The sequence below is a fragment of the Schistocerca serialis genome, chromosome 2 (assembly GCF_023864345.2).
Source record: "Schistocerca serialis cubense isolate TAMUIC-IGC-003099 chromosome 2, iqSchSeri2.2, whole genome shotgun sequence".
Classification (NCBI taxonomy): domain Eukaryota; kingdom Metazoa; phylum Arthropoda; class Insecta; order Orthoptera; family Acrididae; genus Schistocerca; species Schistocerca serialis.
Genome location: NC_064639.1, coordinates 52234139 through 52259160, shown reverse-complemented (window position 1 = coordinate 52259160; position 25022 = coordinate 52234139). Strand labels below are relative to the sequence as shown.

General features: G+C 39.2%; 1 protein-coding gene across 1 annotated transcript in view; it reads right to left on the bottom strand.

The window, feature by feature from the left end:
- The window catches only part of LOC126455722 (dynein axonemal heavy chain 3), a 1249696-nt gene that overhangs the window by 597339 nt on the left and 627335 nt on the right, over positions 1 to 25022 (bottom strand). The window contains exons 35-37 of the mRNA XM_050091491.1: positions 17884 to 18098; positions 17309 to 17547; positions 3233 to 3416 (exon numbers count right to left, since the gene is read on the bottom strand). Of these exons, the coding sequence (XP_049947448.1) occupies positions 3233 to 3416; positions 17309 to 17547; positions 17884 to 18098 (638 nt within the window). The remainder of the gene's footprint in view (positions 1 to 3232; positions 3417 to 17308; positions 17548 to 17883; positions 18099 to 25022) is intronic.

Sequence of the window (25022 nt, the reverse complement as noted above, 5' to 3'; positions counted from 1 at the left end):
TCCCTTCCTGGTGGAGCTGCCACTCCAGGGGATTTGATTCTTGCAGGCAGCGTGGTGGTTTGGGTGCAGTGATGTTTCCACAGCAGATGGATGTCCGTGGTGCTTCAGGTACCAACTGTCACAAACTCTTCTTATGTGGTATCTCAGTACACGACACACAGAGGACATCAGATAACCAAATATTGACTCCTTTTGTTCTGTTTAAATTACGCAATTTTGCAACATCAACATTTCAGGCATTACCATCTTTTATATTACACAGAAAGAAATCGAACAAATTCAGTCTGATTGGGAAAGAAGATTTGCCAAAACCACACACTTCCCAGGATAATAGAAAATTACCACTTCAACACCAGACTGGAGTACGCATAGTTTCCAGTGGTAGAGTTAAAGGCTTTAATGCAGATGAAAATTCCAGCTGCTGCAACTACAACATTACACATTACAACCCATGCAGCATGACAGTGCTTAGTGTGTGGGAAATGTATATGAAGTTTTAATAGAATAAAAAATATCTTGGTCAGCTGTATGCATCACCATCACCATGGTCCTGCACTTTCCTTCCACTGGCTATCTACTGAAGATACTTGCTAGTTTCCAGATGAACACATATTTAAAATCATAAATGCATCATCAACATCATTTGGCACCCAAAATGTTTCCATCAATTTTACTGGTTCATATATCTTGATAAAGAAGGACAGAAGCTATTGTAAAAAATGAACAAGAAGACAGCAATGGCTGAGTATCATGTTATCAATTACTGTCTAAATTGATCTATACAGTTTTGATTTATGGCTGATTAAAGGAGGGCTCTCCAATTCACACAATGAATTTCCTGCCATTTTTGGATACTTATATAAAAATCAAATCAGTGATATATTTTCATTCAGCACAAAACTTTTAAGTATACAAAAGCAGGATCTTGCAAGTTGAGAGTCTCTTTCATAAAAGTTGATAAGTCACCACATAACCACATGTGTTAAGTGGTACAACCTTTGGACCCATATTTATGAAAGGCATAGAAATAGAACCAATGGAGGTATTGAACTGAAACTTTGCACATGTCCACCCAAGAGACTGTTGAACCTATGCAAAAAAATTCATTTTCTTCAGGAATGGTTGAGGTGGAGCCATCTCTAAAACTGGTCCACCTGATGCGGAATGACTCAGCAATGAGTTAGTCGATAAAAGTGACTTCCAATGACATGTGTGTCACATAATCAATGGTAGTCACATTCAAGGTGTTTCAGATATAAACTAAAAAATTCAATGTGTTTTGCTAAAAGGAGACACAAAAACCAGGTCTGTAACTCCTATTAATTAATCTATATGAGTTTTTCAAGTTGCTAAGCCCTTACAGAGAAATCAAGTGTCACAATCATAATTTTGTACATGCTCTGAATACAGAGAATATTAAGTTGGAAACTGGCATGTGCAATTACATTCTTCCACAAAATATTGAATGACTAAGGATTACATACCACTAGCAAAACGTCAAAAAGATGTATTTCATGCACAATAGTGGTCTCACACATTTCAGTGTAAATTGTCATGACAATTTTAATTCACATTACCACAGACAGTGTTCACTTAAGCTGAGAGTTACAGTTTTATATTCAGGTAGAAGTGATGAACTTGAACCCTTTGCATGAACTGTGATGAAATGTTTAAGAAATGTACAAAAACAGAGAAAATTCAACTGACCTATGACATGTGGAAGTCTAGCAACATGGAGAGCAAGCCTTTCTGGGCTCAATTAATAAAAATTATTAGTTTTTCATATATATTCCAAACAGTCACAGGAAATAACTACAGGGTGGCCCAAAAAGGATGGTCACATTTTAAATAACTATAACTCCATCAGTTTTACAAATTAATTTTATTCAATTACGTAACTAAATGCTCCCAGGCACCCAATTACAAGAACTAACCACAAAAAATCATGTACGGAAAATGACTTCCGGAAGATGGTGTCCTTCCTCGGTGATGCATTCCACAAGTCTTTCCTCGACATTTTCCATCACTTTCACTACTGTTTCTTCTTGAATTGCCATAATTTCCGCACTGATTGCCTCCTTCAGATCAATTAACTTTCGGGGCTTCTTTACGTAGACTTTTGACTTTAGGTATCCCCAAAGAAAAAAATCACAGGCTGAGAGGTCAGGTGATCTTGCGGGTCAGTGGACATCTCCAAAACGCGAGATGATGTGGTGGGGGAACATCTGCCTTAAAACACACATGGAGTCATTGGCTGTGTGGGCCGTGGCCCCGTCCTGTTGAAACCAAATTCGATCTCGATTTACATGTAACTCTCGCAGTTTCGGCACCAAAAAGCTACGTAGCATGTTAACGTAACGTTTCGAGTTCACTGTGACTGTAGCGTTGTTCTCCTCAAAAAAATGAGGACCAACAATCCCCAATCTTGAAATTCCACACCAGACTGTTACCTTAGCACTATGAAGAGGCTTTTGGTGCAATTCTCTGGGATTATCTGCTGCCCAATACCTGCAGTTTTGTTTATTGACATAGCCGTCTAAATGGAAATGGGCTTCATCTGACATAAGAAGCACAACATCATTATTAGAGTACAAAATGTCAAGCATTGATTCACAAAATCGTCTTCGCTGCTCAAAATCACGATCATACAGCTTTTGCGTGATCATAATTTTGTATGGGTGAAACTGTAACTCACGGCTTAAAATACGCTGCAACGAACTACGGCTGAGGCCTAAAGTTTGAGCACGACGCCTAGTGGAACGACGCGGGCTTTGCAGCACTGACGCTCTAACATCATCAATGTTCTGTGGAGTAACTGCCGTACGTGTACACCCTGTAGATTTACCACTTTTGACAGACCCTGTTGTCCGGAATGCAGTCACCCAACGTGATATGGATCTGCGATCTGGAATGGGTCCATCACGCGCTACACCAAAACGTTGTCGAAACAATCGTTGCACAGTAATAAACGATTCATCATTTCTGAAAAACTGTTCCACAGCAAAAACACGATGCTCGACCGTCCACTGCGCCATCTCGAGGCAAACTGGGTGTAATGGCCGACTTGCAGACGGCCGGCAGTGGTCCCCCCTCCTCACCTTTCAATGGTACTACGCAGTTCAAATCCGACCATCCTTTTTGGGCCACCCAGTATTTTCAGTACAGTTAATGTAAGATTTTTTGATCTATTACACTGTATCAAGTTTCGGGGCTAAAAGGAAAACATACTTACTATGTCAACTAATTCCAGCTTAGTCGTATCTTTCAAGTCATACCAGTGGCGATGATCGATCCATTGTCTCAGCAGTTCAATTGGAGGCTGAGCACCATATACCTCTTTCTGTGGCATACCGAGATCATCCACAAAGAGTACACATTTTTTCCCCATAGATGGCCCATATACACCCTTACGTCTCCTGCAAAATATACACAGACATTTTAACTTCCAACATAATGTAACTGTTGGTACAACCAACATTAGTCTCAGTTTAAATAAATTGACTACTTTACAGTTCCTGCTTGCTCCAGGAATGTGTATATGAGACACGTTAAATGAAAAAGTCAAGGCAGAATATGAACACACGGAGAAGCACATGAGATGCTGCGCATGACCACCCCCTACCACCCACCTCCAACACACACACATTCCAAATTCCACTTTTATTCCATGTCACTGACCAAAATGGGGAGCTTATAACCAAGATAATTATTTTAGTTAGTAGGACCCTATCCGAAGCTGAACAACCATATTCAGTGACCAAATTCAATGCTCTTGTGGTAATATGGGTGCCAAAAAAGTTTGGATATTAACTGAGATGAAAGCATACCAAGGTGAATTGTGACAAAGATGATGTGACTTACCAAACGAAAGCACTGGCACATCGATAGACACACAAATATACACACAAAATTCAAGCTTTCGCAACCAACGGTTGCTTTGTCAGGTAAGAGGGAAGGGGAGGGAAAGATGAAAGGATGTGTGTTTTAAGGGAGAGGGTAAGGAGTCATTCCAATCCCGGGAGCGGAAAGACTTACCTTACGGGGAAAAAAGGACAGGTATACACTCACACACACACACACACATATCCATCCGCACATATACAGACACAGGCAGACATTTGTATACGCAAAGAGTTTGGGCAGAGATGTCAGTCGAGGCGGAAGTACAGAGGCAAAGATGTTGTTGAATGACAGATGAGGTATGAGCAGCAACAACTTGAAATTAGCAGAGGTTGAGACCTGGTGGGTAACGAGAAGAGAGGATATATTGAAGGGCAATTTCCCATCTCCGGAGTTCTGACAGGTTGGTGTTAGTGGGAAGTATCCAGATAACCCGGACGGTGTAATACTGTGCCAAGATGTGCTGGCCGTGCACCAAGGCATGTTTAGCCATAGGGTGATCCTCATTACCAACAAACACTGTCTTGCCTGTGTCCATTCATGCGAATGGACAGTTTGTTGCTGGTCATTCCCACATAGAAAGCTTCACAGTGTAGGTAGGTCAGTTGGTAAATCACGTGGGTGCTTTCACACGTGGCTCTGCCTTTGATCGTGTACACCTTCCGGGTTACAGGACTGGAGTAGGTGGTGGTTGGAGGGTGCATGGGACAGGTTTTACACCAGGGGCGGTTACAAGGGTAGGAGCCAGAGGGTAGGGAAGGTGGTTTGGGGATTTCATAGGGAAGAACCAAGAGGTTGCGAAGGTTAGGTGGACGGCGGAAAGACACTCTTGGTGGAGTGGGGAGGATTTCATGAAGGAATGGGGAGGATTTCATGAAGGACGGATCTCATTTAAGATCCATTCTTCATGAAATCCTCCCCACTCCACCAAGAGGGGGAGGGGGTGGGGGGTGGGCGTTGCAGAAAGCATCTGCGAGTGAATTGTGATCCGTGAGGACAAAGAATGAGTGACCCTCCACGTCGGGATGGAAGTGTTTGATGACCTCGTAGACCGCAAGGAGCTCTGTAACAAAAGCAGAGTATTTCTTCTGAGCTGTTGATAGGTTTTAGAGAAGAAATGAAGAGGGGAAACCATGTCTGCCTTGCATTGCTGTAGTACTGCTCCCACCACGATATCACTGGCGTCCGCAGTGATGAACAAATTGGCTGAGGGGTCGGGATGGGCGAGCGTCACGCCATGAATTAAGCAAGTCTTTAGTGCATTGAAGGCCTCCAACATAGGTGCAGTCCAGCGAATGGGTTTGAGCCCTAGATAGTGTTGGCTAGAGAAGCTCGATTAGGGGGTGGAACTGTGGACTGGACTTTTAGCTGTGAGTTACGAGCTGCGACGAGCTCGTTGTAGGTGTGTGCGATGCGTTGTTTCAGCTCATTGTTGTCCTGGCAGAGTTATGCCGCCGAGTCGTATTCTGACAGTAGATTAGTTACACAGGTCACAATGTTGCCTGGGTGGGTGGAGCACTCGCATACTAACCCACATGTCATGAGGGAAACAGAGTGGTGAACATAAGTATGGGAGCACAGTATCTGAGTATTAGTGGGATGATGGAGCACAAAGCCCTGAACTACGTTGGGAGAGAGTTTATAATGGGAGAAAAAAATCCATACTGAGAGTTGGTTCATCAATGTCGGCAATGTAGAAAGTCCATGGAAAACAGAGAGAATGAGAGAGGTGCACCGAACTTTGACAGAGCCTGAGGTTTGTAGTGTTGGTGCGTCGAAGCTCATAGAAGTAAACTCGTCGGTGAAAAGATGTGAGTATGACAGACACATCAGCACCAGTGTCAACTAGGAAAGTGAGCTGTGACGAAATGTCAGTCACATACAAATGACTGCTCAGTAGGGCAGATGAGTGTACGGAGTGCAATGTATGAGGACGCCCGTGAGGTTCCCCGCAGGACTCTGCGTCTTTTGGGTCCCGCAGTCGGCATTTGGGTGCTGGCAAGGTAATCAGCAATTCTTAGCATCCTCACTGGAAACCTGGTGGTACCAGCAGTATGGATGAGCTGGATGTGGTGGTGGTGGTGGTGGTGGTGGTGGTGACTGCGGCAGCAGAAGAGGCTTGTCCTTGTCGATTTGTTCTGGCATGAATACCAGTATGTACGGTGTGTGGGCAATCCTGGAGTGCTCGGATGGTGGAGAGAGCGAGCGGATGCTTCCAGGTGATGTAGAAGGGGGAGGCAGAGCAAGCTCTGCCTCTGCCAACAGACAGCCAGTAAGCGGGAGCAGTTGTGCCAACTAGGGGTGAGTGGTGAGCTGGCTGGCGTTGTCATAGCAATGAATACAGGTGGTCTGTGATGTGGAGATGAGAGTCAATTGACTCGAAGGAGTGTGGTAACAGGTGGATCTGTAGGTCAGTAGGCAGCTTGGCAGACCACACCGTGACAGAGTGACGTCCGGCATGGTATGTTCACACACAAGTAGCCGAAGGCGGTGCCAGAGTTGTGATGGGGTTCGGTCCCCCAGGTGTTCCTCATACAAGATCTTGATGATTAATTCTTGTGGTGAGTTGTTCAATAATCGTCATTTTGCCAACTCATATTTTGATGGAGGAGGTGGCGAGAGGAGTAGATCGCAAGTTAAGTCTGAATGATCATGGAGGTGCGTGACGAGACAGGACTTTAGAGTTGTCGTCGGATGGGTGATGTAACTCAAAAAGGTGCTCAACAAGTGCAAACCGTAACACTGGGTTGTCATCATATAAAGGTGGCAGCTTCGCCAGACGATTTGGAGGTGGGGACAAAGGCGGCTTCAGTGTCTCTTGGAAAACCGTCTAGTCTGTGACGGGAGAGGCTATACAGCAGGCCGGTGCGGTAGGCACAGGTGTGTTTCTGGTGAAAACATCCATTGGAACCATGGGTTGCATTGTCCTTGATGTGACGCGAAAACACCATGTGGCTGACACGGTTGGTACTGTGGGAACGGGTGGTTGCACAGTAGGCACTGGGGTCCATAAACTAGGCCTTAGGCTACTGGCACTGATATGAATTGACCCACCTCAGAAATAATGTGGAAGGCCGGCATGGCACGCACAGGTGGTGCTGTGGGAGAGGCGAGCAGCTGAGGAGCGGCTGGAACTGGGCCCCCTGTGAGTGCGGAGGGGGGGGGGGGGGGGGCAGTGATTGGTAACTCGTATGACAAAAGTTTGAGTTCTCAGAACATGTTGAAGATATGCTCCATGAGGTCAGACTACAAATGACCAATGGAACCCGTGGAAAGTCACTTCGGTGTGGTAAGACGCTATCGGAAGGCAAAACATTGAATGATGCACTCGAACCGACGTGGTCGAAAACTTGAGCGATCGGTCTGGGGGGTGAGTATGGAGAATTGTACGCACTAAAATGTCCTTGATTAGTTTGCAAATGAGGCAAAACTGGCCCAGGTCTCGGTTGATAGTGGCCGGGTGCATTTTGCGGTAATGGCGGCGCTGCACACGGCACCACAGTAACTGTCGTTGCGGCCCATTGAGAGTCAAAGTATGTGTGTGAATGTAGATCGCTTTGATGAGCACCATATGATCGATCAGTAGGTATATAGTTCTGAATATTGTTCACTTCAAACTTTACACGTTGGTGAGCACAGTCCGGTGACACGAAACCCAAGTCCATTGTTTGTGTTAGCGGTGTAGCACTTGAGCATTGTAGAGCGAAAAAGTTTGAGGTTAATGTGGCTGGAGATCATGAATCTCTGTGAATTAATGTAGAACCGGCTGTTGGCGAAGGAATGAAGAGGTCTGGCGATCGTTGTTGAGCTTCCAAATCTTCGAACGAAGTGTTGGGCGAGATGGCTATGGCGACATGCACATAACCTGTTGATGCTATAACACCTGGTGCGGAAGTCATGGAAGATTTGCAAACTTCAGGGTCACCAGTACGGGAACGGGAAGCGTGTAGAGGTATACTGAACGATGTGTCCCACAAATATCTACACATAAATATATACCGGATGATCAAAAAGTCAGTATAAATTTGAAAACTGAATAAATCATAGAATAATGTAGATAGAGAGGTACAAACTGACACACATGCTTGGAATGACATGGGGTTTTATTAGAACCAAAAAAATACAAAAGTTAAAAAAGTGTCTGACAGATGGCGCTTCATCTGATCAGAATAGCAATGACTGACATAACAAAATAAGACAAAGCAAAGATGATGTTCTTTACAGGAAATGCTCAATATGTCCACCATCATTCCTCAACAATAGCTGTAGTTGAGCAATAACGTTATGAACAGCACTGTAAAGCATGTCCGGAATTATGGTGAGGCATTGGTGTTGGATGTTGTCTTTCAGCATCCCTAGAGGTGTCAGTCGATCACGATACATAATTGCAACTTCAGGTAACCCCAAAGCCAATAATCACACGGACTGAGGTCTTAATTTTTACCTCTCTGTCTACAGTATTCCGTGTTTATTAAGTTTTCAAATTTATACTGACTTTTTGATCACCCGGTATTTCCACAGCAGTAGTACACACGTACACAGCAACTGACATAAATGCAGACTGCTAGAATAACATGGTGGCTCGAATGTCTGATCTCAGTAAAAGATCATGTTGTTCATGGTTTATATGACCTATCGACGCCACAGGTATTTTATTCAGGAGACATAAGACTGACTCAGAGTACAGGAAGCTATGTTGGCCAGAACAGTGTACTGATACTTTAATTACTCATATGCATGAGAATTTTGGTCATTGTGGATCAACCAAATATACACAAAAGATTCAGGAAAACTTCCATTTTTATAACACAGGAAGGAGAGTAAAAAAAAAAAAGATTGCCAGCTGTGACAGATGTCAAAGAGTGAAGGTAAGTAATCAAACAAGTAGAGGCCAAATGCAAAACATATTGCCTAATAGTAAACTTGATCTCACATCTGTGGATGTTTACGGACCTTTGCCTAAGTCTAAGAATGGATTTTGTTATGTTTTTGTGGTGGCTGATGTATTTTCAAAGTTCATAAAGTTGTTTCCTGTTAAGAAAGCTGTCAGTAAGCACATCATCTCTAAGTTTGAAAACACATATTTTCATCAGATGGGTATTCCTAAAGCAATTTTATCTGATAATGGTTCTCAGTTTACATTTTTGTTGATCACACAAAAATAAGGCATATTCTAACCTTGGTGTACCATCCTTCAAGTAACCCTGCAGAAAGATATATGAGAGAGATCGGAAGACTGTTTAGAACATATTGTAGTAAGAATCATATCGATTGGATAGTTTATGTCAGTGATTTTGAGGATGTTATGAACAGCTTACAACATTCTTCAACAGGTTTTTCACCATTTGAAATCATGTTTAATCGCAGACCAGATAACTTTTTTTCTGAAAATGTTGAGTTTCCACCATGTAAAATTCTGTCACCACAAGAGAGAAAGGAGTGTGTTAGGGAGATGATGAAAGAACAGGGGGATAGGAGAAAGCAGACACATAATGGTAAAGGTAAATTTTCTAAGTCTGAAGTAGGAGATCTTATGTTGGCGAAAGCCAAACAGAAATCTAAAGTGTTGAAATCTGATATAAAGAAATTTTTCGAAATTTATATTGGACCACTCCAAATTCTTGTAAATCCACATCCTAAACTTGTGTATCCTAAATCTAAGAAGTTGTTTGGATTACACAATATCACTGAAATGAAACCATATAGACATGACCATAGGTATCTAATCTCTGTTTGTTTGTTCTTTTTCCATTGTCATGAATTTAATATGTAAGATCATGTAGTTCTAGAGTTTTTACCTTATATGTTGGCTGAGCTTCAACCTATTTGTAGATGCATAAGACTGGATAACTGTGTTTTGTTTGTCTGCAATTTAGTATGTAAAATGATGTGATTTCTAAAGTTTTGTCTTACGTATTGACTGGATTAAAATCTATGATACACTATATAGTTCTGTTCTGTAATAGATCCTTTTACCATTTTGAAATGGGACAATATTCATAATTTGTGCTGCAAAAATTGGGAATAGTATCTTAGCATACCTGTGTGCATAATCTTGTTAGTCCATTCATTTTCTTCTCACTGCATTCAACTCTGAATATTAATATTTCATATGTGAACACTTTTTAATCACACCTGACATAAATCCCATGTAACTGACTTTGAAAACTGACTAAGGAGGGCATATCTCGTGTGATGTGAAAAAGGTATTGAACAGCATATTTAGTACACAAAACAATGTTTCAGGGTTTGATGTGAATACGAGAAAGGAAGTTACCTGTCCACTGAAGTGTGTGATGAGAAATCTGGGGAGAAAACTGAGAAATGTGGGTGAATCCGCTCCCCACACTGCTATATGGCTGTAGCCTGCTGGACCAGTTGACTTACAAGAGTTCACAGGTGCTGGGTAATGTACTCAAGCATCTGCCAGCGACAACAGTGTTGTGACTGATATTTGTAAACTGTTAGCCAAGACAGGTAAAGACAGTGTTATTCTGCATAAATACAAGTTTTTTCAAGTAGTGGGATTGACTTTCCAATACATTAAGTAACTTTAGATCAGTATGTATTTTTTTATCAATTGTAAAATAATCTCCTAGGCCTTTGCGTATGTAAGTTAGTTTGTATGGACAGTTAGCAAATAGTGTGGAAGACGTCTACTAGTATAGTCAATATAACTAGATGTATACATGTCTGCTTTCATATGCTGATTTTCGTCCTCAAGCTACTAAATTGAGTCATCATTCAAAGCTAATCATGCCACTGTTTAACTGTGTTTATCCTGAATATTGCAATTTGTATCTGATTGGAACCAGAGTTGTGGACAGACTCATGCTTAACTCTGTTTTGTCTACCGCTGGTCATCACGATTGTGTGTGTGTGTGTGTGTGTGTGTGTGTGTGTGTGTGTGTGTGTGTGTGTGTGTCCGTGCTCAAGGAGAGTGTACACCATTGATTGAGGCTACATGCTTCTTACAATTACCCTTTACATATAATTGAACATTTTGATACGATTATGAACTTTATTCATTTTGTTCTGTTGGAAAATTTTTTGCTGGTTTGTAGCCAGTGTGGTTTGGATTTATGGGTCAGTTCCCACATCGTAAACTTAGGCTCTAATATTTTTTCATTATTTTGTTCATTCATGAGTCAACATATCCTTAAATACTCTGGTTTATGTGGCTGATTGATTCCTACTCATGATTGAGTAAATTCTTCTGGTCTCACATCATTGTGAGTTTGTCCAGTTTGTCCAGTTATCGTACACTTAGGCTCTGAAACTTTTTTCTCTTCTCTTTTGAAGATTTTGAAGGCTTGATTGTATGGATTTTATGTACAATCAATAATTCTATAAGAATGAAAACGATCAATTACTGATAAAATTATTTAATTGGACAGATAAAAAATCTACTCACCAAGTGGCAGCAGAAAATACACATAAAAGGCTGTTGTGATTGGCAAGCTTTTGGAGCCAGTGGCTTAACAAATAACATGGCACCAGGTAAAAGTATACAAATTGCCGATCCGGCAGTTCCAACGAATTTCGACCATAACAAGTCGAAAATATGTTCAAAAAGAGTTATACGAGTGTTTTTATGTATTAACTGTAATTACTGGTACCACAAAAAATGCGTCAATGTTAACCTGAAATACTTTAACAGTGAAGATCAGTGGACATGCCGCCAATGCATCGTACTAGCTATGGAATCCAAAGTAAACAGTACTCTAAAAACGCAGGATCACATAATTACGTTGTTGAAACAAGAAATAATGGTCCTCAGCCTCAAGCATGAATGCTTACTTGTGAAGTATCAAGAACTATTTGTGTAATGAACTTGAACTTGAACTGGCAGTAACCAATAAAACCACGAACAATGAACTCATTATCCGCATCCTGAACCTAAATATCAGTAACAAAAACTGGCGTTTGATGGGACAGCGAGAAATAGTCAAGCCGTAAATCATGCACAGAATGCAATGCTGAACCCTAACAGAAATCATGTGTTGTCTAGCGCCACGTGTGATCATAGCCCTGTACAATCTGCATGTATACAAAGCTAACATGATGGTAGGCCTACATGAAATGGATCCAGAAAATGATTATATAATTGTAGCTTCTGATAACCACATGGTGCAAGATGCTAGCAAGGTCAATTTACAGTCTAACGTTGCACAATATCTTACGCAAAAATTAACCCGAAGTGAACAATCCGCCACACAGTGTATGACTAATCTGCCAGTGAACGTAATTGTTCAAGCACCAATATATGTGCAGGACAAAAACAAAAGAAATTCCAGAACTTTACATAGCAAGAAAATCTCAGGAAAAATGAAAGTATTAATATTAAGTGACAGTCATGGAAGAGACAGTGCTCAAATACTGCAACACAAACTAGGGGCCTCATACCAGATAGAAGCATAGTAAAACCTGGCACTCCACTAAAAGAAGTGGTAAAAAACACAGAAAAAGCTTCAGTACATGTGATACTTTGATTGCAATGGGGGGTTCTAATGACACAGACAAACCTCTTGATCTAATGATGAAACATGTGGTAGAACCATTGAAACCAATACTCACTCTAATTCACAAAATAAATATCATTATCCATCCTATGCCCAAGAGATATGATTTTCATAATTTAAATAGTAAAATTAACCCTTTCCACTCCAATGTCGAGTGCCACTCGACATCGCGAAATTTGTTTTCTGCTCCGATGTCGAGCCTCATTCGACATGACTTTTCGAAGCTCTCAGACATATTTTGAGTCTACAAGGCATTATTGCTGCAGTGTGCTGCCATCTAGAAGTAGTGAAATTCGGTGTCAAACAGCAGCAGCTGTTTTAAGTCAAAGATTTTAATTATTACGTTCAAGTCCACACGAACGAAATGGCTAGTTCTTCACGTACAGTCCTTTCTGAGGAAGAGATTTTAGATCTTTTAGAGCAATCTCTAAGCGAAAACAAGAGTGAAAATGATTTTGATTATGATAGTGATTCATTTCAAAACAATTCGAGTGACAATGACGAAGAAAACAGTGACAATGTGCATGTTTCTAGTGGTTCAGCAGAGGATTCGTGGCGAATGTGGAGCGGCACTGACACTGACTTCACAGATTTTCCTTTTGATGAATCAAAGTGTGGTTTTATAACAGAAAGTAGTTCTGTTCCATCATCGCCCATCGTATTCTTTCAATTAATTTTTACAGATAACCTATTTCAACAAATAACAGATGAAACGAATAGGTATGCTACATCAAAAATACGTAAAGTGACACCACTTCCACAACATTCTGCATGGTGGGACTGGAGAAATGTTACCATGGAAGAAATTATATGCTTCCATGGTGTGCTACTGAATATGGCATTACAAAAGTGTAAGAACATGCAGGACTTTTTTTCAAGAGAATGGTTACAATCATCCAACTTCTTTCCAGACTGTTTTAGTCGCTGACAATTTATGCAAATTTTCTGGGCACTTCATGTTTGTAATCCGACGAGTGCTACACATGTCAACAGTCAGGTTCAGTCACGTCTGAGTAAAGTGACAAATGTACTGAATTACTCGTCTGGCAAGTTTCTCGAAATTTATTGACCATATCAGTATTTAGCTGCTGATGAATCTACAGTATCGTTCAAGGGTCGTGTATTATTCAAAATGTACAATCCTCAAAAACCAACAAAATGGGGACTCAAGAGTTTATGCAATTTCGGATTCATCAAATGGTTATACCTGCAGTTTGACACCCTATTTTGGCGCTGTAACAACTGAGTCATTGATTTGTCCACACTTGAATTTTTCTGAGAGAATAGTTCTTCAGCTCCTAGCTAATATCAGAAATGCCCCAGGGCAATCAGGGTATCATTTGTACACTGACCGTTTTTATACATGCGTTGCATTAGCTGATGAGCTGTTGAAACAGAACATGCATCTCACAAGAATGATTCAGGCCAATCGCAAAAACCTTCCAGCTGCAACCAAGAAAGGAGCTCTGCATCTAAGGTGGCACGAAATAAAATGCCTCTGCAACAACAAAATGATGGTTCTGGCATGGCAAGATAAACGAACAGTTCTCATGCTTTCTACAAAAGCTGTGTGTCACTTATAGAAAGGAGAAACAGAAAAGAAAGGGAAGAAATAAAGAAACCAAATGTGATTATTGATTATACTTAAAAGATGGGTGGAGTTGATCGATCTGACCATTTTATTTCCAGTTACGGTTTTCTAATGAAAAGTCTCAAGTAGTGGCGAAAACTATACTTCTGGCTGTTGGAGGTAGGACTTGTAAACAGCTATTAACTATACAAGAACCACTGTGAGAAAAACAACTTAACAATACTGTCTCACAAAGCATTCCGTAAAAGTGTTATAAGAGGATTAGTTGCCGAAGAAAGAACTCAAGGACAGAAACGAGGACATCATTCAGCTTCTGATGACGAGGAACGCTTGAATGGAAAGTTGCACATTATCAACAAGCTTCCTGGGAATGAGTATAAGGATTGTGCAGTGTGCTCAAACAGAAAAAAGAAAGGTGGCAGGCGTGAAACTGTGTATTACTGCAAAACATGCTCACGAAACCCAGCTCTCCACCCTGAAGAGTGTTTCAAAAAATACCACACAATGGAAAGTTTTGTACAGTAAAAGCTTACGTAAATATATGGATGAAAGCACACATTTTGTTTTAATATATACCCCCAATTGTTGGCCAGCAGCCACATTGTTTCCACAAAGAGAGTCGAGCAAATCTCTGCGGTGCACTGCCGCCCAGGTGGCGGCGATTTAAATAAGAGCACGCGGAGCCACCCTGTGTCTGCCTTACGGAGTGCAAAGGATTAATACTGCACACCTATACCTGATACAAGCACTGAATTTAGCAAAACATGCACAAAAAAAAAGAATTGCTGTGAACTTTGAAATAGGGAGACTAGCCAGAAATCACTGCAAAACACATGGTTTCCACCTAAACAAATGTGGCAAGGAGATTATCTGTAATATACTGGCCTTTCTGACAACTATGGGAGACAATAAGAAACCAAAAGTCAGAAACCAGAAACAGATGCTTATAAGCAATTGTATTAAGACAAACAAGATGAGAAATAAAAAGAGTAATAATGACTATACAGTGCAAACTACACTAGACAAATGGGTTACAAAGTCACAGAGATGAAACACAAACCCCCTGATCCCCCAAAAAGGTCAGGAACCTGAAAGGATCAATAATGTGATGGTGAACATTATTGAGACAGCCCTCCAAAATGAGAATGTAATGCCTCAGCAGTGTGATGTGCATGTGGATAGTTTTCAGGACCACCTGGAAGATGAGTCGGCTGCTAAGGATGACCAACAGAAACAGCATAACTGCTTGGAAGTCAACATATCTGGAATATAGCACAATTTAAACTAAAGGTCAGTGACACAGTGAATACGACTTTGACCCCCTGAGTAAACCCCTCTCAGACCTAAAAATCTATTATCACAATGTCCAACCCTGAAGCAACAAAACTGATGACTTAAGCATTTTCCTGACCAGTGAACTCAGTGATATCTCAGTAGTATGTCTAACAGAGCACTGGCTCTGCACTGATGTAATTACATTAATTTCACTACCAAATTTCAAATTGTGTGAACACTACTCCAGATCAAATGATGGACATGGTGGGGTCGCCATCTTCATAAAACAGCACACTGAATATAGCCCACTTCCTACCCTACAGGAAATAGGAACAGACAAGATCTTTGAATGTGCAGCCATAAAGCTTACAGATCTAAATCTAATTGTAGATACAATTTACCATCCCCCCTCCAATAGTATTAATGATTTTCTGTTACAAATGGACTTGTTTCTATCCACAATAAGTCAGTGGAAACAGAATGTAATTATATGTGGTGACTTTAACATATACATTCTCATCCACAACAGAAACAGGGAGACATTGATTAACATTGCAAAAACTTATAATCTGCATGGCCTTGTAAACGAGCCCATTAGAATAACACCCACACCCAAGACAGCTCTAGATCAAATTTTTGCAAAATAGAAATGAACTTAACCCAACATTAGACGTATACAGTGCAGGATTCAGCGACCACCAGGCTGTCATTCTAAAGGTCAATGTTAGCAAAGAGACCTCAAACCCAGTCCCACCTAAAACTTTACAAACATTTTTCACTCCAGATAACTTTAACAAGCTAAATGTTCTCCTTATTAAAGAAGAAAAGTGGACAGAGATGTACGCAGCCAATGATGTCAACATGAAATTCAACATATTTCTTGACACAATGATCCACCACTTTGAAGAGGCTTTTCCACAAAAACCAGTAACAATAAATAATAATAAGAGAAACAAGACTTGGATTACTCCAGCTATAAAAAATCTCTTGCAAACATAAAAGAATACTCCACATGTTATGTAAACAAAATATCGGCTCCCCCCAACTAACAGAATACTTTAAAAACTACACATGTATCCTAAGAAGAGTGATAAGACAGGCAAAAAGGATGCAAAATGATGAGTACATTGACAAATCCAACAATAAAGTAAAAGTAATGTGGAATATTGTAAAAAAGAATAGAGGAGAAATCAAAGCTACATGCATGAACACAAAAATCAAACTCAACAATGAATCTATACCTAATCCCAATGCTGTGGTGAACTCTTTCAACAAATTCTTTATAAGCATAGCTGAAAAATTGGTCAAAAATAATCCTAACACAAACTACCAACCAGCAAACCAAAAATATCACACCCGTGCAGAGTCAATTTTCATTACCAAAGTCACTGAAAATGATGTTGAAAAAGCCCTTAGAGAGCTAAAAAATTCATATTCAGCTGGAATTTATGGTATCCCAGCATCTGTCATCATCAAAAATTGCGTACACACAACTGCTGAACCATTAACTCACCTCTGTGATGGTTCTTTCCAGGCACGTTTTTTCCTTGGAGCTCTGAAACTTTCTAAACTAATTCCTGTCTCAATAATTTTGAGAGAATGTCATCAAACCCAGGGACCTCGGTTCAACTTAAGTCTTTTAGTGCTCTTCCAAATTCTTCTTACAGTATACTACCGGCCACCTTATTTTCATATATTTCCTATTTTTTTTCTGTAATTTTGTCTTAAAATTCATTTCCCTCATATAGCCCTTCGACGTATTCCTTCTACGTTTAAGGCTTCCCTTCTCACAGATCCAGTACCACTGATACAAGATGGTATAGCATTAAATACATAAAGAAGTCATGCTAATGTGGATGAGGATTGGTCACCTGTTTCCTGAATTTCCACAGATGCAAGATGTATTAAGTCAAATTAATTCCTGAAGCATCAAACTGACATATAAATAATACTAAGTTCAGAGAGAACTCCATTAATGATTAAAAAAAAAAAAGTAAATAAACAAACGTGAGAAACATACCTGTCAAGTTTTGACATTACAATATCCTGTGTCTGACCTGCTGTAGTTCTTGCAGAGAAATTGACAACATTTGCCAAAAACTTATCCTTTGGCAGTGCTACCAAATGATTTAAAATAACTGCCGATTTTCCAGTTCCTGTTGGACCAACAACCATCATTGGTAGCTTTTTCGCCAAATAAAGCTTTAGGAAAAATAACTGGCATGCCATTTCACTTGTTTCAATGATCATATCACCTGGCTGGAAAATTTCATTAAAAGGAGCATAAACTCATGTGAAAGAAATTTTACTTATACTAAAAGTGATAGTAGAGGTTAACTGCCATGCCATGTAATAACAGCTGTTGAAAGATATTAATAAAGATCTGAGTGCACAAATATTCTGTTTAACTCTCAGAGTAGGAGATTAACAGAATCTAAAATACAGTATCTTGAAGGAGGAGACATGTCATACTAACAGTAAATGAGGAACACACTAAATTATTATGTTTAGCTTTTGGATTTCCTTCTCAAGCTCTTATGATTCATAATTTCTAAATCAATTAAATGCATACGTTCCACAATACACTGTGCTGACCTTTGCTGTTGGACTAAGCTGAACTTTCTCAACTGTTTCAATCCAGAGCACCCAGCTTCCATTATTTTTTTTGTCATACACCCACTCAAAAACCATTTCTCGCTCAGGAAACAGTTGCTGTCGAGTGAGTTTGAATGATTTAGGTTTAGGATGATCCTGATTTGATCCATATAATAAACTCCGATAAAATGAATCAAAAGCTGCACGGCTGCTTCCTAGAACAGACAAAGGCTCTTATGTGGTGCAGTTGTGGAAGAAGGAAATACATGTAATTACTTTATCAAGTTACTTGAAGGGTGAAAAATATAGAGGGTGCATCTGAAAAGTTCTCTGAATGGTCTCAGAAAATAAAGGAAGCAAGAGTTACAAACAAAATACCTTTACTAGTCTTCAAAGTCATTACCTTTAGATACAACACACTTCTGACGTTGCTTGTAAAGTTTGTGGACACTGTCAGCAAATAATACTTGTGGAATAACTTGAAGCACAACGTCTGAGAAGAATAAGCATTTCAGGGCTGGAGAATACAGAGTTTGCTGAAGAACAGACACTTTGTGCTGAGCATGAAAGTTGAGCACATAGATATTGCAGATATTCAACAATGTACTACAGAAGTAGTTCAAGCATTTCCACGAGAAACATTTGCTGAGTCCCCAACAGCTTTACAACCAATGTCAGAAGCTAATGGTGATTACTCTGAAGGTCAGCAAAGATATTTCGTTTCTAACTCATGTTTCATTTATTTTCTGAGATCATTCACCAAACTTCCCAAATGCACCATGTACAGATTGTACAACTTCATTATAAAATGAGCATCATGGTGAGTTTGATAATGGAGGATGCTCTTATAATAAAAGATGTTCATCAGAAATAAGGACAATACTTATCAACTTCAAATTCAGAATTATATGTACTAGAACAACAATACTCCAGAGAATAACATTAATGGGAATTTGTGCAAGGAACAATACATAAAATAAGTGGAAGACAACCACTCACCTATGCCAACTGATGTGTGGAGCATAGGAACACATAACAGAGAAAACAGTGTGAACACTAACTTTCATGCTCTTGCTGTTTTTCTAGTGAAAGTGTACACACACACACACACACACACACACACACACACACACACACACACAAACTTGTGTGTCTATGTGGTTCTGTGTGTGATTGTGTATACTTTTACAAAAAAAAAAAAGCACAAGAGCTTTAAGTAAAATGTATAACGTATATCCTTCATACTAGTCTTCGGGCACATCTCAGCTTTTCAGACAAATATTTGCAATTTCAGTTTTTGCAATTTGTAGATGTAGCCTATTGAAATAAATTTTGTCAAAAAAAATAATAAAAAAATAAATAAAAAAAATAATATATTGCCACATGCTTGATGCAATTTTCGGTGCCCAGAGAACACACTGTTCTTTATGTTTTACAAAAATATATTTTCTAAAGTAAAATAAAAACCAGTTCTCCAGTACCAGCTGAGCAATGTTGGTGCATGGCAGTCACAGACAGACAGTGTGGGGTGGGTCAACACTTAAGGTGGGGCAAGGAAGGTGTGGTGAACCAATGGCGAGTAATAGAGAACACTAAACTGGCTGTGAATGCACTCCAATTTCTTCTACCATATGAAACTGTAGCCCATTATATGTACCAACTTTCAGAAGTAATAAATAAGCTTTTAATTGTTGGTACGTGTTGCTAGGACTTTCCTGTAACAGCCTGCTGTGTAATTGTTTGACTGATGTGGATTTTCTGAACAAAACCCATTCCTTCATTTTGTAATACCTAATATATTTGTCTATTTATATGTGACACAGTTTCTAGGGAGGCAGCTCGACTGTATGATGAAAAGTTTATGGAAAGAAAGAGGCGGCTAGTGAGACATATTTTGTTTTGTAAATCACTCATCTTGAGAGACTGACGTTTTGTGGCCAGCAAAACATATCTTTGTGAAATTTAAACAAAGGTGTAGAGGTGCCTATAGTACACCCAAACCCACATTCCAGCACGAGCAGTCACGCCACAGTCTGAACCCTCAACAGCATTGTATTAACAGCAGCATATCCACAAAAAGCTTCCAATGGAGTGTAAGGCTGAGAAGACAGTTTTTTTGTAAGTCTGAATTAACCCAGTATGTGGAATTTTTAAAAGTGTCTCTATTCAGAGTCAACGTTCAGAGCACATATGTGCCAAATCATTATGTTGAGCGCTACTGGGGCTCCATGAATCCTCACAGGCTGTGCAAGGAAGATAACTGACACTCACATTACGATCATCGCAAAGCATGTTGCAAGTGGTCCCCTGCTGAGTTTCCATTTAAGGTACTTGAATGATGATGCACAGAGACTTCCTACAAAATGAACTGTCTGCTCTATCCAAGGATAAGGTATGACAGTGCAACATATGGCACACCTACCCATTGCATTGCTCTTTTGAGCCAGGCAGCATAGTATGATAATGATAATAATAATAATAATAATAATAATAATACTTTCAGTTATTTCAACTATTGCCACTTTGGTGACCTGCATGTGTAGTGATTTGATAATTTCTGTGTAAACTCTAGAACCACTCAGCCTTCTACCATCTTGAACACACAATATTCTGGATATGAGTGTGGGAAGGTAGAATCCAATCTACAGCACATCACATGTTTGTGTGTGTAGGTTTAAAATCAGTCACGGAAAAAAAGTAGAAACGGCGGACAAATGGCACCGACAAGTAAGTATCGAGCAATCCATAGGTGTTTCAGTGAGTGTGTAAGGAAGAACCATGGAGATTATATACAGCTCTGTGATTATTGGGTCATTGACTAATGTTTCAAAACAAAGACAGTTGAAAAAGAAATCTTGAAAACTCTTCACGTAACCTTGCTATAGGCAAGACTTATTTCTGGGTTTATGTTAAGAAAAGTTATGGAATCAAAGCCAACTTTTTTAACTGAAATTTAATTTGTTTCTGATGTTCAGCTGTATGAGGGACTTACCAGAAGTTACATATTTATGTTGAAAGTGAGAGTTTTATTGTGTATGAAAGTCAAATACATCGTTAACTGACGAAAAGCAAAGTTTGTATGTCTACTCATTTCATAAGTAGAAAGAGTCTAAAAATTCCTGTACATAGCATTATTTGATGGAGAAGTAATCAACAGAGCTTCCAGCAGCCGGCTATCCAGTAAAGAGGCGTGGCTGCAAATTCCAAGTAAGTCACCTTGTAAAGAAGTGGAAGGTAGTTTGGAGAAATAAATCGAAATAACCCAGATTCACACTCATACTTTAAGTCAGAAACGTTAGAATGTGGCGACTTGTGTTAAGGGACCAAGAAAACAGGAATTTTAAGTCAAAAACGAGAAAAGAAGCTGTTACGTGTTACCACAGCAACCAAACATAGTAAGACAAGGGAATTACTCTGGGAAACTGGAATATGTTCAAGTACCCAATGGAGCAAAATTCAAATGTAAAAACGGTGAAGAAATGAAAAATTCACAACAATAGAAACAGCAAATAAGATTTCAACATGTTTGTCTATGAAGAAGAACACATAGAATGTTTCAACCAAGAAGATCCAGTGTGAGGAATGTACAGCTCTTCCACACATCGTGGGTACACAGATGCGGAAACCAACATACATCCCACGCCGCCGGCACCAGCTCCTATTCACTGGTGCTGACCTGCCTCCACATCAGCTCACCTATGCAACGCAAATTCTACGCTGGGTGAGCGTGAAACAAAACTTGATTACTTTAGTATGAAGTTGTAGAAGATACTGTTGGGTGCACTTTTACTGTGTAATTACCATATTTATAATTAGTTTTAAATGCTTACAAGAGCTAAGGCATATAATAGTACGGAAAATATACAACAGGTTGGGGAAACTCAAGACCCAGCTATGGCCGTGAAAATTAGCAAAGAAATGCCTGACTGGGCTGAGTTGATAAATTTAATCAAAGCTCAGAGTCTTAAGTTAACTCATTAAATTCTCAATTAAATGCTCAGAGTGCAACTCTAAGTAAAGAATTAGACTTTGTAAATTCTCAATTAAATACCCAGAGTGAAGCTTTAAATGCTCACAGTGAAACTCTAAATATTCAAACAACAAATTTAGGTTTGTTAAATGCCAAAGTCGACTGTCAAAGCAAGGAATTTAGTAATCTATGCGAAAGCACAGGTACTTTGAAGACTGAGTTCGACACTATAAGTAATAAAGTAGAGAATTTAAAAGTAGATTTAAAGAAGAAGTTGACAAACTCTTTGACCACTCACATAAATCATATATTTACTGATCTAGTCAGAAACAGAGTAACACTTTTCAAAATTCGAAAAGGGTAGAACTTACCATTGAGAGCAAATGTAATAATGTAGAATCCAAACTTCTTGAAAAGTTAGGATCTTTTGAAAATGTGTGCAATGTTAAGTATAATGATGTAAGGCAGGGGTTGAATAATTTGTAAGAGAGTGTAGATAAGCAGAGTGAATTAATGCCAGTCATTCAATCAGAAATTACAGGTGTCAATACATGAGTAGATAATGAAGAAAGAAATTTCAAAGAGAAAATAGCTAACCCTGATATTATAAATGTAATTAATTTGGAGGAACAATTTAGAGAAATTATAGATAGAATGGTTACCGAGAGAATAACATCCAGAAACATATCGTCTATTCCTGATACCAGGAAGGCTATGGATGACCTGTGGAGAGAATTTAAGCTTATCTAAGATAAAGTAGAAAAAAAGAGTAACTTCACCTAATGTTGTATTAACTAGTGAAGCGGTGACTGATTTGCAATGGGGAGCTAATTCAGAGTTATCTAGACAATGCCCTAAATTTAATACGTATGGGGATGTACATCTGACCCATTTCTTAAAAAGATTTAACCAAGCTTTACCAAAAAATTGGGAAGATTCCAAGAAGATTGAATTTGGTTTGGGGTACCTAGTAGGGGAAGCCTCAGAACGGGGAAAGTAAATATTGGGAATTTTTCCTCTTGGGGAGACTGTCAAAATAAATTTAAAGACAAGTACTGGTCTACCAGTGCCCAAGAAAAGTTAATATCAGATCTATGGGACCCAAAATATTATAATAATACTTGGGGTACCATAAGGAAATATTTCAATTGGCATTTAACCGGAGCAAAGTATTTAGATAAGTCAATAAAAGGAGGACAATTAGTACATATTTTAACTAGACAATTGCCAATCTATGCGAGAAAAGACATCTTATGTAGTGGTTGGAGAACGACAAAATAGTTGTCTTTTCTTGATGCACCTGATGCAATAAATAAGGACCACAACGAAACTTTACACCAAAGTTAAAGTGCGAACTATAAAGGAAATAGTGGAAATAATTTTAAAAAGCATGAGGCAAACTTAGGAAAAGTACACCAGAACAGTAAGAAGTTGTAACGAAAATTATCAAAAGAAACATCCACTTTCAAATTTAGATCCAGTAGCAGAATGGGAATGTAGGATCTCATTTTGGTAACCAACCCATAATTAGCAGTAATGAGGAAAACGTTGTTCGATCTGGATCCAGGGCCAGAGCCCAGGTCAAGGAGATACATTAGGAGGTATGTTAACTTTACACACAAAATACCCACAAAGGAATGGTTGCTGCTTGAAAAACCAAGCTTAGCTACTAATAAGCCACACCCTGTAATAGAAGGGACAGTGGAAACTTCCGAGGTTAACATATTTATAGATTCAGGGAGTGAGGTATCACTCATCTCAAATTCATTTTTTAAATCGATACAGAATAAATAGCACTTACTATAAAATTGAATATCCCCCAGGGACATCAACATTCTGAGTTAACGGGCGGAGTTTTCTTCAGTGTTTCTTCCAAAATAGTTTTCCTGCACCAAATTCCTCTAGAATCTAGAACTATCCTGTAATCTTATTGCTTAGAAAACCAGATACGACTATAAAATAGAGAACAACATAAGAGAATCACAGATAAATAGTCATATCTAGACGAAATAAACTGAATTTGTGGAAAATATGATGTGACTAGCTGAACAAGTGTTATACCGTAGTGTATAGATTTTCTATTTTGTATAGAGTATTTTATCCCTTTTATGAGATGTGATACAGATAAGAGGGTTTGTATAAATTTTGAAAGGTATGGGTATTGTAGCTAAAAGCATGATTTACAAGAACACATAAATCATGACTAACACAAAACACACATCACACCTTTCAAACAACCTTCACAAACAAGTGTGCCTGATTTTTCATCATTTGCCATTTCCATAGAGTTGTTAGGATTTCCTTTGGGGACCTCAAAGGGTGAAAGTGGGACAAGTCTGTCCTGTAGCGGATGATTTAACACCAGACCTCCTCTGGCATCTCACTCAAGTACCTGAGGGGTAGAGATCCTAGGAAAGGTTGGTGGGAAGGGTTTCTTATCTTTGGGGCTATCCGCTTTCTCTTCTTCGATCCCAGCATCCACATTTATTTTTTCTTTTCTTACTTCTCATTAGAGGACATGTCTATTTTCCCCTCTTTTCATATTCACAAACTTCTATCACTGAATTCCTTCCTTATTTCCATGTTTACTAGAAACCTAAACCTTATCTTTAGATAAGAATGCCAAAAAATCTGACTACATGAACACACATCCACATATACGCAAATATACACTTCTACACAAACATTAAATTACGTAACACAAAGCCTGTCACAATGTGAGAACCGCCAAGTGTTGTAGGGGAAATGTGTGTACATATGGAAATATGCGCCCATAAATAGGAAGCTATGATGGTTCTACATCGAATGTACATCAAAAGAGGTGCACATAAACAAAGAACAGTGACAGTTCTAAATAGAAAATATAATAGGCACAATAAACTCATGCGCAAGGAGAGACAAAAGCATATTAAGTTTATGGAATGAAAATGCTACATAACGAACAACTATAAAGTAGTAATGAGTAATGGATAAATAAGAAAGAGGCATGAACAAAGACAGAAAATGAAAGTAGCAGAGGAATTAGTCATGTTTGTCATTAAGAAATGTCAGTGTAATAAATACTCTGATGAATTGAAGGATAGTGGAATGTAAGTAATACATGTAGACGTAGTATCTATTGAAAATATGGAAGTTGATAAGTAGAGGAGGACTCTAGGGAGTAAATGAT